The 18138-nt window shown below is 38.6% G+C and overlaps 1 protein-coding gene across 2 annotated transcripts in view; it reads right to left on the bottom strand.

Moving 5' to 3' along the window:
• LOC122561274 (ubiquilin-1-like) overlaps positions 1-18138 on the bottom strand; it is a 54556-nt gene that overhangs the window by 13000 nt on the left and 23418 nt on the right. Inside the window, exons 2-7 of one of the 2 annotated variants that reach the window (XM_043712914.2) lie at positions 13892-14043; positions 8788-8882; positions 6368-6630; positions 5757-5915; positions 2813-3002; positions 2016-2164 (exon numbers count right to left, since the gene is read on the bottom strand). In XM_043712914.2, the coding sequence (XP_043568849.1) occupies positions 2016-2164; positions 2813-3002; positions 5757-5915; positions 6368-6630; positions 8788-8882; positions 13892-14043 (1008 nt within the window). The remainder of the gene's footprint in view (positions 1-2015; positions 2165-2812; positions 3003-5756; positions 5916-6367; positions 6631-8787; positions 8883-13891; positions 14044-18138) is intronic. The other variant, XM_043712915.2, reaches the window with a different exon arrangement.

The following is an 18138-nucleotide window of genomic DNA, read 5'->3' as shown; positions in this document are numbered from 1 at the left end:
TATTGAATAGAGCTTTTGTGATTTAGCATGCAAGCAGTCCTGTGTAGTTACTTCACGAGGTTGATACCTTAGTTTTAGACAGATCTGGCACTCCTCCTGTACCCTTCACTGAACCAGGGTTCATACTCTGGCTTGATGATGATGGTAATGGTAATGGCAGTATGGGGAATATGCGGTGGCTGATCACTTACAGTATCTCCTGAATTCTATTCAGCCCAAAGCAGGACTAAAGACCTAAAATTAACTTTAAGGGTAATTCAGGATGGGCCTTCCCATCAGCACCCATATCCCATGACATAACTTACAAAATGATGGATTAAAGGAACATAGATATCAGAGGGGTGTGTGGCTAAAGGAGAATAGAGGAGGAGGAGGATTGGAAAAGAATGAGAATTTTAAAACAGAGGCGTTGTCTGATTAGCTGACACCACAGACCAACAAGCAAGTGGGAACACGATTTGGAGACAGGCTGTGCACAGATATTGAGTACACTAAATTAGCAAACTGAGGGTCATTGGAAAGAGAGTGTGTTGGAATTATTGGGAGTACCACTGACCAGAGTTTCAGCAGATGTGAAGTGGAAACAGATGCTCTAAGTGATGGCATGGATTATGTAGTAGAAGCTCATTCTGAGGCGAAGTATAACTCCCAAGGTTGTGAATATTCGGTTCAGCCTAGAGTTGCCATGGATAATAATGTCATTCAGAGACTACAAGTTCGTGACAAGGACTAAAATGGTTTTACTTTTCCCAGTGTTTAGTTGGAGGAAAATTTCTGCTTATCCCAATTTGGATGTCAGACCATCAATTGACAATTTAAAGACAAAGGAATGGTTTAGACACTGGATGGTGAGGAAGAGATGGATTTGTAGTAACTGGCACTGGGCCTTCTGTCACTGTGATCAGACAAATAGAAGGGGCCAAGGATTTATCTTTGGGAAACATCAGAAGTATAGCCAGGTGAGAGTAAAAAGATAAGCTTTTACAGTTAATTCCCTGACTGTGACTAGATAGATATGAATGGAACTCAAAGGCAATCCTGAAGGAAGAGAATGCAGTCAACCTATCAAAGGCTGCAGATGCCCTGCACACAATGCCCTTTTACTAAGGCAGGTGAGATGGAGGAAATTTCAAATAGGGGTTCTGATCTAATGGGATATCCAGTAACACCCTTCAGAAATTGTGTACACAGTGTTTGATCAGACCAAGATCAAGTTCAGCTGTAATCGAAGTCCACAATCAAGTAACCATGGAGATTTCTAGACTGACATTAAATTTGGACATTTTTTTTGATTTAATCATCATGTTTCCATATTGTTTCAAGGGGAAAAAATTGAGAGAAAAAAAACACTTTTTGATGTGGATTGTGCTGCAAGCAAGAGTGATTATAAAGTCACAAGCTGAACATGTCAAAATCATAGCAGTTGAAATCACAGGTATCAAGGCTACATATCATGAATTTGCAAAACAATTCAATGCTTATGTTCATTAGTTTGGACCTTTGAACACCAAAGTCTTAAGTGACCAATTAGTTACCAACATTGAAAATGTAACTGGTTAACCTTGAACTCAAATGCAGTGTAACTTCAAATTTCAGACAGTAACAATTTACTAACCAAGAGATGAAAATGTGGTTTGAAATCCCAATCGAGAACATCACCACTTAAGATGGCACTGCACAAGTGTTACATTGTTACCTGTGCTTTTGTTTGTATTAGACATTAAACTGAAGCTTGTCTGTTTTAGGTTAATATTAAAAAGCCTGTTGTATTAAAAAGTAGAATAGGGAGCTTTCCAAATTTTTAGTATCAAGACTCTTCCCTCAACTATCACTGAAAAATAGTAATTTGTCCATCTTAATGCAGTTTATAGAATATTGCTGTAGCAGAATGGTGATCACATTTATCTGTTAAATGCTGCACTTTAAGTAAGTCACAGATTATTTCAAAATACAAATGTTATTGTCTGGTACAGTTAATTTATAGAGAATACAATGAGAGATATCTGGGTCTGTACCTGTGCTGCAAGGTCAGGATTCTGACTCAAGGATTGCATTATACTCCTCATGTAAGGCGCTGAGAGCATGTTCTGCATGAGTTGTGGGTTTTCTGTGATCTGCTGCAATAAGCTCTGCATACCTGGTGTGTTGAACATACCAGATCCTGCTGTGAAAAAGATCATTTAATAAGTTTAGGACTTCACAAATGTAGGTAGGCAATGGATGTTCCAGTAGGTTGCCCCTGGAACTGAGCTCCTACTCCCAGGATTAGCACACCAGTGGTGCAGGTATGGGAGAGGTAAAGAGGGAGGGAATAAAAAAAATAGGAAAACATCATGTATGTAAGAGATACAGCTGGAAAGGGAAAGAGAAAAGGAAACAGAATAAGAAATATACTTATCAGGAGATGCCTGCCATTAAGAAATACCAAATTATCACTTGGCACTGCTGCATACAATCACTGCGCCACAGCAGAGGAGAGTTCTCAAGAAGGATGATGCAATGTCTTTTTAAAAAGATTTGTTATATTAAGAACTTCTTTGTAGTGCACTGCAAGCCTTTGGAACCTTTTCTTTTGAGGCATCAAAATATTAAACTATTTTTGAAAAATTGAGTTGTCGCTCGTTAATACAGTTTCCTTTGCAAGACAAATTTAACAAAAAACAAATGCAATTCTAGCATGTACTGGCTTGTATTCAATTTAATAAATTCATTAAATGAAGTTATCATTTTTTGCAATTTATTGTTTTAAAAATGTAAAGAAACAGAGCCAAATGAATGCTTACACTCTCGTGAGCTCACAAAGGATCTTTACCTCCCAATCCAGCTCCTAGACTGGACGCTGTAGATTGACTGGTAGTTCCACTTGTGGTTGTACTTGTAGGTGTCTGTGCACTTGACAGGGGAGCCCAGGGATTAGGCAAAGGGTCTCGATTCTCTGTGCGTAATGGCTGATTACCTCCGTCAGGATTACTTACTAAGGATGCAAAGGGATTGCCCCCAAACTAGAGTAAAAATGAAACACAATTTAGACCTCACAAAGATCATATTTCAACTTACTGACATCAAAAACATAGCTCAAGCTTCATTTAAATGTTGCCAACATCCTGTACCATCCCATTCAAGATTTGAAACTTAAAAAGCCCGAGAATCAATTTTCAAACTGGTGGCAACAGTTTACTTTTGGAAGCTAATTTAACCACCAACAAAAAAAAAACTGCTTTTGTTTTGGGACAAAACATCACAACTTCAAAAACTGGGTTACCAAATTTTTGTTTTAAAGTTTCAAATTTCATGTATGCACAAGATATGATTTGCTGACTAAAATGTTCTTTTTCAAACATAAATTTTTAGCAAATCATTTGGGCAAAATATCATTTGGAAAATTGCTTATTCCTTGATTTAACTCAAAACTTTTGATAATTTAGCCACTTGTTTGCAAAACAGCTTTATGGATTTTGGTTTTACAACAGGCTCTTATAGTTGGGAGGTTTGAGCAACAGGATATATTTAGTAAACAAATTATGGTATTCATGTATTGAATATGGAGTAGATTACTACAATTGAAATAATTTATTCCCTTCAGTTGATCGAGATATGAGGAGTCTCTACTAGTTCAACATCAACTACACGTGGTTTCTTCCCCGAACACAAATTTGGCGAATTCATTGTTTCATGTATCCATTGAGTCCATAAGTATGACTCTGAACTTCTTGGTCACTAGCTATTTCAGACCTCAACTTTGCAGATGTCCAGTCAAGTTCAAGGAGCGCCATATCATCTTTTAAAAGATGCATTTTACAATCTTCCAGCTTTAACATGAGTTAACAATTTCAGATCACAATGAGAGTTTCAGTTTTTTTCTGACAACTCTTCCAGACTCATCTCTAGTTTCTTTAGATTTCATATTGCCTTTTTGTCTTCCACCATCATTCATGTCACCTTATCATTGCCATCCTCCATTCTCACACAACTATTACAACTTGTCTTGCCTTTTTTTCCTGCCTGTGCGTTAAAAGAACAGGTACATCTCTCCACAATTGCTGCCTGACCTGAATATTCACAGCATTTTTGGCTTTATTTCAGGTTTACAGCAACTATAGAATTGCTTGAGAGTTAACATTTCATATATACACAATTAGCTTTTTGCATTTACATAGAAATGTAATCTTAGAATCATAACACACAACGTAGCCATTTAGCCCATTAAATCTATGGCATATTGACAAATGGAACATATACTGCAAAGACCAGGGTCAGATGTTGTACAGCTAGATGCAGAATAATGATATCCATGTGCCTCAGCCCAAACTTAAGAAGGATGCACCTAGTTCTGGAGTGAATTAGTTTTCTACATGAATCTTCTTCAATGTGCAGTAATCTCTTGTAGCTTATTTGGGGAGCTCTGGTACAGTGGTAATTTTACTTGACGAGTAATCCAGAACCCAAACTGATGCACTTTGTAGCCGGGTTTGAATCCCACCGGAAGCTGAATCCAATAAAAGCCCAATGACAATCACATAACCATTGTTGATTGTGCAAAAACCCATCTGATCCACAAATGACCTTTAGGGAAAGCAATCTGCTGTCTTTTCTTGACTTGGTCCACACGTGACTCCAGACCAACAGCACTGTGGCACTTAACTGCCCTATGAAGTGGTCTAGGCAGTCAATCAGTTCAAAGAGAGCCAGGGATGAGCAAAAGATGGTCTTGCCAATGACACCAACATCCCACACAAGAATTTTCTTTAAAAAATCATTTGCCCTCAGTCTTTAAATAAAGCAGCACTCAATTAACAAAAAAAAGGTATATATTATTTTTAAAAACCCGAATACTTTGTTTCAGGAATGAGGGAAAAGAGGATGTCAGTGCGGAGAAACAATTTACAATTCAGGCTAAAGGCAATTTTGTTTGTGAACAAATAGTATTGACTCATCCATTATTCAAGTAATGTGCACAGAACAGACAGGAACCAAAAACTCTGAAAAGAGAATATTTCTTTGAAGCGTCATTAGAAATACTAAAACTTGTAGTGTCATCCAACTTGGATTTAAAAAGACCAAGCATTAACCTTTTTGAAGATTGTTGGAAACTATCAGAATTGCCTATTTAATCTCAATTCAAATTTATCCAAGTCTGCAACTGAATATTTAAAATTAAAAAAAAATCAGAGATAAAAACACCAGGTTATAGTCCAACAGGTTTATTTGGAAGTACTAGCTTTTGGAGCGCTGCTCCTTTGTCAAGTACTTCGTACTTCCAAATAAACCTGTTGGACTATAACCTGGTGTTGAGAGATTTTTAACTTTGTCCACCCCAGTCCAACACCAGCAACTCCACATCAAAATAAATCAGTGCAGAAGACAAATCATTGACGCTTCAGCATTTGTTGATCACAGAAGGGGGGCCAATTTTTTTTAAATTTAAAAGAAAATTATAAAAATTAAACAAAAATATAACCAAAATAGAAACCATAGGAATCAATGTCCTTGAAATGTAAAGAAATTATCAACATGCAACTTAGGACCATGTACCAGTCTGAAAATTACATTCAAATCCTTTAATCCATATTGTAACACAAGTATGACAAAAATTTGGTTAGTGTGCAGTTAAGCATTCATGTATGCCACCTGCCTTTATAAAAGAAAAATTAGGGCACAAATGCAGTATTTCTACCCAATTAGGATGTGGAACTGGAACAAAAATTTAAAAAAAATATTTTTTCCTGCTGAAGGAATGACAATAATTGCTCACTTGCCTGTTCTTGGGCAGCATTTAACATTGGTTCCTGGATGTCAGTGTACATTCGCCTTAAAGCATTGTAACCACCTGGGATACTTTCTAGGTTGCTAAGTGCTCGGTCTTGGTTTCGCATCATTTCCTGCATCATAGCTGGATTTCGAGCAAGTTCCAAAGTCTAGTTGTAAAAACAACGATAGTTAAACTAACCAGGCGGACAATAGTGCACAAGTGTTCAAAAAGACAAAATAAAATATGGCCAAAACAGTAACTTGATACACAGAATTTAGACTTACTGAAAATTATGCTTGCATCAATACACTTTCTACAATGAAAACATTTTTAAAAGACCATCTATTGCAAATCTCTATTAAATATAGTCCCATGGCATTTGAGGCAAGTAAAATTGTACTAAGTATGGAGATATACAGCAGAACAATGAAAGGCAATTCAGCGATTAGAACTGCTCTTGCCTTCTTTGAGGTTTTCATAGGACACCTCAGCCTGTCAGCATTGTGAAAAGGGAATTTAATTTGCTTGGTTCTGAAAGAATAGAGTAGCTTTTGCAATACAATTATTTTTTCAGGACATGGAAAAAAGTGATCTCTCCATTTGCTCATTCCGACTTACTTGTCTCATTATGTCTGGATTATTAAGCATGTGACTAATCTCTGGATTTCGCTGAATCAACTGCTGCATCTGTGGGTTAGTCACAATTAACTGTCTCATCATGTCTGGGTTAGATAGCATATTCTGTACAAATGGGTTTTCCATTATCTGAGACATCATTTCTGGATTTGACATAAGCTGTCGCTGCATCTGAGTCTGTAATTCCAGGAAGTTGGAAGAATTCAGTCCCAAGCTGCTCAAACCTGCAAGTCCTCCCAATCCACCTGGAACACACAAGGTAATAGGTCACTGCTGGAATATAACTCACATACTTCAAACAAGTTTTTTTTCAAAGGAAACATCATAGGTTCAACAGAACTCTACAGCCAACTGTCACATGCAATCACAAATGAATAAACTTCAGAGGAATCGGCTTGCAGTCATACCAAACACAAAGATTATTGGAGGCTAATTATCTCAGCCACAGGACATCCCTGTACAAGTTCCTAGGCCCAACCACTTTCAGTTGTTTTGTCAATGACCTTCTGCCATTAAAAGGTCAGAAGTGAGGCATGATTCAATAATGTTTGGCACCATTTCCGATATGTCAGATGCTGATTTATTTAGTGTGCACATGCAGAGACCTGGACATCATGCAGGTTTGGGCTATAGGTGGCAAGTAACATTCATGCCACACAAATGCAGAGCAATACCCTTGCTCAAGAGAGAATCTAGCCACATCACTGCATGTTCAATGGCTTTGCTATCAATTCGTAAACCTGTAAATAAAAAAGCTAGTCTAACGGGAACCGGGAAACCATTGTCAATTGTTGTTTTAAAAAAAAGAGTTGGTCAAAAATTTCTTTATGGGCTGTTGGTGTTGCTGACTGAGTCAGGAATGTTTTTCCCATCTCTAGTTGCTGTTGACAAAGTAGTGGTGAACTGCCTTTAGAACTGCGCAGTCCATGTACCTTATGTAGGCCCACAACCCTGTTATGGAGGGAGCTTCAAATTCTGAATGAACAACATTGAAGGAATGGTGATATTTCCAAGTCAGGGTTGTAAGTGGCTTGAAGAGAAATGTACAGGTGATAATGCTCCTATCCATCCCATGGCCTTGCCGTTCTAGATGATGGTGGTTGAGAGTTTGTAAAGTACTAAGAAATCATGGTGACGTCCTGTGGTGCATCATGTAGATAGTGCACATTGCTGCTGCTTCTGCGCATCAGTGGCAGAGGGAGTAATCAGTTGAGGATATCATGCCAAGGAAGTGGGCTGCTTGGTCCTGGTTGGTGTCAAGCTTCTTCAGTATTGCTAAAGCTTTAAGTATCCAGACAAATGGGGAGCATTCCATTATACCCCTAAACTGTGCCTGTAGACTGGACAGGCTTTAACAAGCCAGGAGGTGAGTTCTGCACTGTAGCCTCTGACATACTTTTGTAGCAGGAAGCCAAAAGTAACTAGGTCCCTATCATCGTGATAGAACATAGAACATTACAGTGCCGTAGAGGCCCTTCGGCCCTCGATGTTGTGCTGACCTGTCATACCAATCTGAAGCTCACCTAACCTACACTATTCCATGTACGTCCATATACTTGTGATTTACATGGTTCCAACATGCTACTTCCAACTTTTCATCTAACATGACTTGTTGCTGGAAGGTTGGCTATAGTAATAAGTAAAGTAACATAAACAGCTTTACTTTCCCCAATGCAAAATTTAATTTGTTGCACAATGGCAGATCATTGTGAAAAACCACATTCCTCAAAATAACAAAAATTAAGACTTCTGAAGGCACAGAAGCATAAGCAAAAGATGGAGCTTGTCTGATTACATTCAAGGATCTGAGAGATGAATTGGCCATGCTAAATTGCCCGTAGTGTTAGGTAAGGGGTAAATGTAGGGATATGGGTGGGTTTCGCTTCGGTGGGTCAGTGTGGACTTGTTGGGCCGAAGGGCCTGTTTCCACACTGTAATGTAATGTAAAATGTAAAAAAGATACATTGCAAAGCTCTTCCTAAAGTAGCCTAAACTGTTTTCCTCACATTGTTGCTGATTATTCAAAATATATATGACGGTGCTTGTAAAATGCACTTTCAGCATCTGGGATGTTTGACAGACTCGTTGTCCTTGTCAAGTTTTCTTAGCTTTGTCTGCACATTAATTCTTTCCCAATCTCACATACAACCTGCATCAATTCTAACAGGATTGTAAAAGCAACATATATTTACCAAATGAAGACTAACGATCATGGTAATGAAAGGGATTTTCTCTTACTGTGTAAACGCATTCGCATCTAACAAATTTGTATGAATAATGAGATAATTTGGAAGTGAATTTAGTGCTTACAGTACTGAACAGGCTCTTGGTGCTCAGGCCACCAAGCTGATAAGCTGGTAGCCTTCTGCAGACTTATTGAACTTTCTTTTGATTAGACTTACCAAGGCTACTGGTAGTTGAGGCTGTACTATCAGACGTTGCTGAAGTAGTTGCAGTACTGCTTTGGCTGTCAGGTTGGCTCTGTTGCTCCGGAGGCCTTAAAGACAATGGGAGACTTTTTAGAACAATGTTGTTTTGATAATTTGTGGAATGTGAATGCTTTCAAGTTGATCACAGTCAAGTATATTTTTGGTGAGGTTATGGATAACTACACATCTCAGACATCTAATCTCAGCTCAAGCAAGCCCAAACTTTAGTAGTGAGGTCCCTTAACATTGTGCCTTAGGTCCACATCAGAACAGCATCTCCTACCATGTCCAAAATTTGCTGGCCTGAGGTGGTTCCGGCAGATTGGAAAACAGCAAATTTGACGCAAATAAAGAGGTGGGAGAAAAGCGAGTAGCTGTAAGCCCGTTAGCTTAACCTCTGTAGGGAGGAAAATACTTGAATCTATAATCAAGGAAGAAATAGCAAGGCATTGATATAGAAATTACTCCATCAAGCAGACACAACATAGGTTCATGAAAGACAAGTTTAACTTGTTTAACTAATTTACTGAAATTCTTCAAGGACATTATGAGCACGGTGAACAATGGGGAAACTGGTAGATGTGGTATATCTGGATTTCCAGAAGGCATTGAAACAGGGTACTGCACAAAAAGCTGTTGCATAAGATGAAGGTGCACACTGCATTATGGATAATGTATAAGCATGGATATAAGACTGGTTAACTAACAGAAAGCAAAGAGTGGGGATAAATAGATGTTTTTCTGATTGGCTAGTGGCGTGCCTAAGGGATCAATGCTGGGGCCACAACTGCTTATAATTTACACAGATGATTTAGAGTTGAGACTAGGTGTAGCATGTCAAAGTTAGCAGATAACATGAAGATGAGTGGTACAGCACAAGTGTGCAGAGTTCACTGAAAATCCAGGAAGGGATATAGGTAGGTTGAGTGAGTGGGCAAGAGTCTGGTAGATAGAGTACAATTTTGGCAAATGTGAGGCCACACATTTTGGTATGAACAACAGCAAACTAGGCTATTAATTGGTGAAAAATTGCAGCATGCTGCTGTGCAGAGGGACCTGGGTGTCCTTGTGCATGAATCACAAAAAAGATGGCTTGCAAATGCAGCAGGTAATTAAGGCAAATAGAATATTGCCCATCATTGGCAGAAGAAAGGGAGGTTATGCTGCAGCAGTATAGGGTGTTGGTGAGGCTACACCTGGAGTACTACATACACTTCTAGTCTCCTTATTGGGGAAAGGATGTACTGGCACTGGAAGGGGTGCAGAGGCGGCTCACTAAGTTGAATCCAGAATCGAGAAGGTTAGCATATGTTGGGAGATTGAGTAGATTGGAACTATATTCAATGGAATTTAGGTGAAAGGGAGGTTTGGGGCGGGGTGGGAAGTCCTATACGAACATTTTAAATTATAAAAGATAGAAACAGGGAAGTTGTCTCCACTCGCAGGTGAAACCAGAACTAAGGGGCATAGCTCCAAAACAAGTAGGAGCAGATTTAAGACTGAGTTGAGGAGAAACCTCATCACCCAAAAAGTTGTAAATCTGTGGAATTGTCTGCACAGTGAATCAGTTGAGGCCACCTTATTGAATGTTTTTAAGGCAAAGATAGATTGATTTTTGAACAGTAAAGGAGTTAAGGGTTATGGTGAGCAGGTGGATAAGTGCAGTGGAGTCCATAAAAAGATCAGCCATGATCTTATTGAATGACAGAGAAGAATCAGTGGACCAGATGCTCCTATTTCTTATGTTCATATATTACACCAAAATTCTATTTCCAACAATAGCAACCCTATGGTCTCAAGAGATTTTAATCAAAATAAACTCAACTTCTAAGCAAGAATGTGCTCCAGGCTCATGCCCAATTGTCAATGAATGGTCACCAACACTTCTGGTAATACCCCTGCAGTCAGAGAACACTTCCAGTTTGTCAATATTGGATTAAACCCAAAGCTGAAGATGTAAGGTGTACTGTTTTAAGAAATGGAGTTGAACCCTACATTTTCCTTTCAAAATCCTGGAATTCCTAACCATCATAATTCTAGAGGTTTAAATGACTGTGCATTATAAATTAAACACATAACTTCTAGGTCTTTACAGACGATTCCAAATAATGAAGGGACATAAGATGACCTTGCTTTTTAGCTTATCTTTTGTTCAGGTAGCACTTTTTTGCAAAAGTTAAAGAAGGGAGGGTGATTGACATTATTATGTGGACTTTAGCAAACTCCTTGAAAGTGCCACAGTGAAAATAAAGTGCATGGGATTAAAGGAGCAACAGCTCCATGGATGCAGAATTGGCTAAGGGACAGAACAGAGGTAGGTTGTTTCTCAGACTGCATAGTAGTGCCCCCAAAAGATCAATATTAGGACCACTGCCCTTAATAACTTGAACACAAATAGCCAATTTCAAACTATGTCAAAAACAAAAGGGGACATCATCCCATTAGGCTGATTGCACACCTGACCAAAACATTCTCACTGAGCAACCAAAAGTAATAAATATTAAAATATTAATATTGCCTCAAACTTTCTACAATTGCATCTTTCAAATTGTTCTAAAGACAGTAACTGACGGGAGAAATAAAATGCAATTCTGTGGCAAAAAGACAGAACAATGCCCAAAGTCAAATGACTGAAACTTGTTTTGTCTCCAACCCCCCCCCCCCCCCCCGATTATGTTTAACCTCAATATTTCTGAAGAGGAATAAGAAACAGAAGAAGTAGTTACTGCTGAAGGTTTTGCATTCAGCAGCCCGCACAAAACATGGCCCTTTTCAAGGCCCGAAAGTTGCATTTAAGGGTTTTAAAGGAAGCAACTAGAGACACAAAAGAAGATTAGTGAGAAATGCTCCAGAACTCACTGGACTCCAGGAGGTTCCAGTAGATTGAGAAGCTGATATTGTGACATCCCTGTTCAAGAAGGGAGACAGAAAGCAAGAAACTACAAGTCAGTTAGCTTAACATCTGCCATTTGACAAATCTGCTAGAGCTGTTTCAACACGTAAGTAGCAAAGTTCATAAAGTGGAATTGCTAAGGTTAGGGTTAGTGTATTTGGATTTCCAGGGGCATTCAATAAAATGCCACAAAGGTTTATTGCACAGGGTAGGAACTCAGGATATTGGGGGTAATGGATGGATTGAGGATATTTTAAAAACACAGAAGATAAAGTTGGGATCAATGGGTATTTTCAACTTGGAAAAACACAATCAGTCCTATGGCCTCATTTATTTGCCATCTATATTAATGACTTGGAGGAGGGGCAAGTATGCGATGTATCCAAACTTGATACAAAAATAGATGGAAAGGCATGCTGTCATGAGGATATCAGGGATTTGCAACAGGACATCTAGAAGTTGAGTGAATGAGCAAAATTGTGGCAGATGGAACATACTATTAATTAAACAGACTCCAAAAAGTGCACAGGGATCTTGGTGCTCTTGTATATGAAGCATAAGAAAAATTACTATTGCAAGTACAACAAATAGAAGTTTGACCTCTTATTGCTAGGAGTTTACAAATAAATCTTATTAACTGTACAGCATGTTGCTGAGTCTACACGTGGAGCACTGTGTACAGTTCTGATCCCCCTAAGAAAGGATGTACTGTGTTATGGACCAGATTCAACCCCCTCAAAAGGATATAGCCTGGACCGTAATATTACTTAAAAGCAAGTATAAGACACAGCATTCCAGATATGATTTGATTGGTCAAACTACTTGGCTTTAAGCAAAACACACTCTATTCTTACTATGGTTAAAATACAAAGGAAAAAAGCACAACTTTAACCATATCAAAATATTTAAAACAATATAATACTTAAAAACTACCAGTCATCATCAACTGTTCAAATATAGCAGCATACCATAAACACACCCTTGGCAAAGGTAAATTTAGCAAAACACAGTCGGTCATGTGCTATCTCCAGTCCATAAACAATGAGTCTAGCAGCAAAGATTGAACTCAAGCTTTTTGCAGCAGAGAGAAAACTACATTGAGCAGCCTCAACTGCAAAACCCCAGCTTCAACAACTGAAAACAAAACTCCACCCACTCATGCTTTTATCTATATTTTTTAAAACACAGAAGTTATTCACTCTGCTTTCCATAGAGCAGATACCTTAGTCCAGGTTTACAACATGCCTCTTCAAGAGAAACAGGACAGAACAAAACCCTCTTAAAGACACATCTCGTCACAACTGATATACAGTGCAATTAACAGATTATTTAGTAGACTGATTACTGGGATAAAAAGGTGATAATTTAAAACAACCAGATTAGGCCTTTGCAATTTAGAAGGTGATTTTACTAAAACAGACAATATTGAGATTTTTAACATTGTCATGTTAAAATGATGTTTCCAATAATGGACAGAGCTTGAACGAGGATTTAGTCACAGAATAAACAGATAGTCATTTAAAACAGAGATTATGAAGGAATTCCTTATCTTGGAGTAGTGAATGTTAGTAATTCTTTACCATAGAGAATTGGAAAGGCTGAGTCACTGCAAATACTTAGAGGAGATATACCATCAGTTTCTAGCAGAAGCAGCATTATTAACTGGGGGGAAGTGACTTAAATATTTGCCAAAAAAAAAAGTGATGACATAAGAAAAACTTCATTTTGTATATACAAGCAGAAGTTGCTAGGACCTGCAAATGCCCTACCAGAGGAGATGGTTAAAGCAGATTCAGTAACTTATAAAATAAATATTAGACAAACATTTGAAGCGAAAATCTTGCAGAGCTACAGAACAGAAACAGGGCAATACGGCCAACTGGGTCTCTTTAGAGCCAGCAGAAGCACAGTGGGAAAATTGTCATTTCAGTGAAGTGACTTGGCCGAGATACTCCAGGTATTTTTGAATCAAATAAAAAGGTTTTCCGCCAGCTATTATATCTTCTACTCAAAAGTAGATGCAAACACTGAAGCAACTTCATATATACTCAGCAGCATTCTCAGTTGCAATGGTTCATACTAGTTAACTTAAACAGGTCTTCAGATATCCTGGATTGTACTTTGACCAGCCAATTCCCTTTCACGGTGTTTGATATGAATTTCACAGTGCAAATGGGTATTTACCTGTTTTGAGTTTTGATAACTAAATGAACTGTAAGTCCATCTTGTATTCCATGCTGCGCAAGTGTGTCGACATCTTTAAGGATTTTTCCAGCAAATATCAGCACAAGTTGTTCTGGCTGTGCTTTGAATCGTTTCGATATATCTTGCTTGAACTTTTTTTTTAAAAAGAAAAGAGACAGTAATTACTTTGCAAGTAATAATCTTTAACATCTGGCTGTTGTTTCAGACACTAATAGACAAGTACAGGCAGTCCGTGGGATGTAAACTGATTCCATTCTTGAGTCAGTTAGCAAGTCAATTTGTACGCACGTCAGAACAACAGGACAAAAAAAAAGCCATCTGTAAGTACGAGGAAATAGAATCACATAATCCCTACAGTGTGAGGCCATTCAGTCCATTGAGTTCATACTGACTCTCCAAAAAAAAAAAGAAACCTGCTCAGAAACCTCAACCCCCATCCTTGTGACCCTGCATTTCCCAGGGCTAATTCACCTAGACTGCACATCCCTGGACACCAAACAATCTAGCATGGCAATATTGAATTTCAGCAGAAAATGGGTCAGTTTGCTGCGACTTTGCCTTCAAAATAAGACACATTGTATCCTTACAAATTCACAGAACATTGTTACTAAGGATAATAGCATGCATTAATAACAGCTGTTACCTGGAATGGATTGTTTCAATAGGTTATACTTATTAGGGGAAGAAAGTTAGTTCTTTGTTAGAACATTAAAAATAGAATACTTATCACAAGCTATATTTATGGTCAGTGGATCTAGGTTCATTGTAAGCAGTTTTTGGTGCAAACAATATCTGTAGTATTATAGAAGCACAAGAACAAACACTGGGAAAGGGAACATTTTATCCAGCAAGATGCAGAAATTCAGAACACTTCAGGAAAGGAATGAAGAATGTTGACCGATGTTCGTATTTTAACATATTGAATAATTAGCGTATTTCTGCTGTTTACAGTTTGTGCTCAAGTAAAATCTGGTCAATAAATGACAAACTTGGCAGCAAGGAAGGGAGACAAACTAGTCCAGAGCTACTTCTCACAAAGTAGAGAATTAAGATCAATGTGACTTCTGGTGCAGTGGGAATTCCCTATCTCTTCATCAGGGGGCCTGGGCTCCAGCAGGTATATAACAGCATCTCTGAACAGGCTGACTAGAAAACACCTAGTACATTCTTGGATACAGGGAGATTGCAGGGGGCGAGATTTTTAACTGCTACCCAGGCAAACACTAAAGTTGAGAATTTGGTGCTAGTATACAAACCACCTGATTAGATTAGATTAGATTACATTACAGTGTGGAAACAGGCCCTTCGGCCCAACAAGTCCACACCGACCCGCCGAAGTGTAACCCACCCATACCCCTACATTTACCCCTTACCTAACACTACGGGCAATTTAGCATGGCCAATTCACCGAACCTGCACATCTTTGGACTGTGGGAGAAACCGGAGCACCCGGAGGAAACCCATGCAGACACGGGGAGAACGTGCAAACTCCACACAGTCAGTCGCCTGAGGCGGGAATTGAACCCGGGTCTCTGGCGCTGTGAGGCAGCACTGCTAACCACTGTGTCACCGTGCCGCCCATCTTAATCTTGTTTTCAAACCGAAGGCTGAAAGCTAGTTTCTCATGTCAAACTTGCAGATGCGATGTTGAAAACCAGGCCTGTTTCTGAGTTACACTTACAAAAGACCCAAAACGTCAATTCAGTTGCTGCCTGGTACATGGCACAGACACATCTAATAAAAATGGAAAGGAAACACTCCCTCAAATTGGAAGTGCAGTGGATCTCAGCCACAGCATTGAGGCCAGGATGGAGATGTGACTCCCTACCACTGCCCAGTGATATTAACTAGGAATGAGAACATGAAGTACCATCGATATTGTGATATTGCATGTTTTTATTGGAAGGTGAGCACATAACAAGGAAATCCTTTCAGTATTGTTCAACAGGAGAACTTTGTCTAGTTAAAGGAAGGCCACTTAGTCCTGTTTTAAGTGTCTGAAAAATATGGTCGAGTCAACGTTTATAGAGAAAAAGTATGATTAAGACCTGATTATGGACGATCCAACCGTGATAATAAAATGATTTGGGATGGTAAGATGAACGGAGTACAGTATATTTTCGTGTCCATGTTGTTATTATACTAGCTTCATGTGCGTGATGTTCAGAATTGTGCTTTAATATTTGGTGGAAGTACAAGAATTTTCAGTAAAGCACTACTTGCTACAGTCATGCTAGAAACATGAAACTGGAGTCTTGTAATAAATTGTGAACTGAATAATAAAGAAATAACATAATACTAGAATCATGTATGTTTTTATTATGTAACATGGACTGGTCAGTGCAATTACAGAATCAATCATTTTAACAATAGTTGTAACAAACTGGTACTTAAAATTAATGAAGAAACAAAATCGAAAGAAAAGCAATCACCTTCACTGGGATCTGGATACAAAGAATCAATATTATCTTAATTTTTGCAGAATATACTTTTTTACTGGCACCATGACCTAGGATTTGAAGTTTATTTATCAAGGGATACTACAGAGATATAGCATGCTACAGATTAGCAAAGACAATTGCTAAATAAACTTTATAAGCTCAGTGCTGTATTGGGGGTGGGCACAGTATGAATATTATACACTCACAAGAGGCTTGAAATTAGCACAAACTAGTCTGATGTTGCTATTTTGCATCAAAAATGAAATAGGATAATTTAAAAGAATGATACACGCTCATGGTGCTTACACATGAACCTTATGAATTATGTCACTAACTATTAAAAAGCACCCAATGAAACCAAACACAACTTAAAATGTATTTGGAATTAGCATTAAGCAGAAAATCAGTAATGACAATGATGAAGCAATTTGAAGTAATAGATTAAAGTTCTTCACATAATATTAATGCAAATGCAATTTTCTTTCCTTCATATCATACAATTAACAAGACAAATGGAAATGAGTAAATTAAATATCCAATTAGACAAGGCCAATATCTGAATCTCTGGTAAAGAGGAGCCATTCTTATGATGTACAGTATAAAGATGACTGACATTGTTTTCTAAAAACTGCCATTAACATTAGTAAGCTTTTACACTACCACAAACAGAATACAAATAAAAAGCTGGGAGGACATACACTATAAAGTCTAATCACCCTTGAATATTGGAATAGCTATGCATTGCAATGCAAACAAAGTAAATATTTTAAATCTGAAAATAAGGAAGATACTGTTTGTAGACCGTGCACAGGTGAAATATTGATTAATGGGCAACATGTGGCAGTGGTTAGCACTGCTGCCTCGCAGCGCCAGAGACCCAGGTTCAATTCCCGCCTCAGGCAACACTCTGTGTGGAGTTTGCACATTCTTTCCGTGTCTGCGTGGGTTTCCTCCGGGTGCTCGGGTTTCCTCCCACAATCCAAAAATGTGGAGGTTAGGTGAATTGGCCATGCTAAATTGCCCGTAGTGTCAGGTGAAGGGGTAAATGTAGGAGAATGGGTCTGGGTGGGTTACGCTTCAGCGAGTCGGTGTGGACTTGTTAGGGCAAAGGGCCTGTTTCCACACTAAGTAATCTTAAAAAAAAATGTTCACATCAGTCAAGCAGCCTGGACTATTCCACATCTATTGCAGCATAAAACAGCTCAGTAATCAAAACCTCCCTCACTGTAGTCCAAATAAAACTACAATGCCCACCCAGTTCTACAAATATAAAACAGCTCTCGGGTCAATGGAACACAAATGAAAATACAATCTTCTGCATTCTTACCCATTACTGTGACCAAAATCATTCTGAACACAAATCCTTCTTGTTATGCATGGCTTGTTTGATTTTCTAATCTGCTAGAAAGTAGTTGATCTTTTATCAGGCTGCCCTTCTGCCCTTGCACAGTGATGTAGTACTTTGTCAACGTGCTCCTTCCAACTTGTTATTGGGTTCACAATGTACATCTACTAGTACCATCATGCTATCAACACTGGAGTTATCAGTGACCAGAAACTCAACTGGACTTGCCATATAAATACAGTGGCTATAAGAACAGGTCAGGGCCGAGGAATATTGTGGCAAGGAACTCATACCATGACTCCTCGATCCTACTATCGACAAACAAGGAGTGCGATGGAATACTTTTCACTTGCCTGGATGAGTTATACAACACAAAAGAAGCTGAGCAGTGTTCAGGAGAAACAGCCCCCTTGACTACCTCTAACATCTTAAGCAATCAT

Source organism: Chiloscyllium plagiosum, unplaced genomic scaffold (genome assembly GCF_037043375.1).
Source record: "Chiloscyllium plagiosum isolate Xiang-an unplaced genomic scaffold, Cpla_swu_hap1 HiC_scaffold_2, whole genome shotgun sequence".
Lineage (NCBI taxonomy): Eukaryota > Metazoa > Chordata > Chondrichthyes > Orectolobiformes > Hemiscylliidae > Chiloscyllium > Chiloscyllium plagiosum.
Note: the sequence above shows the minus strand (reverse complement) of the source record. Positions and strands in the feature narration are given on the sequence as shown.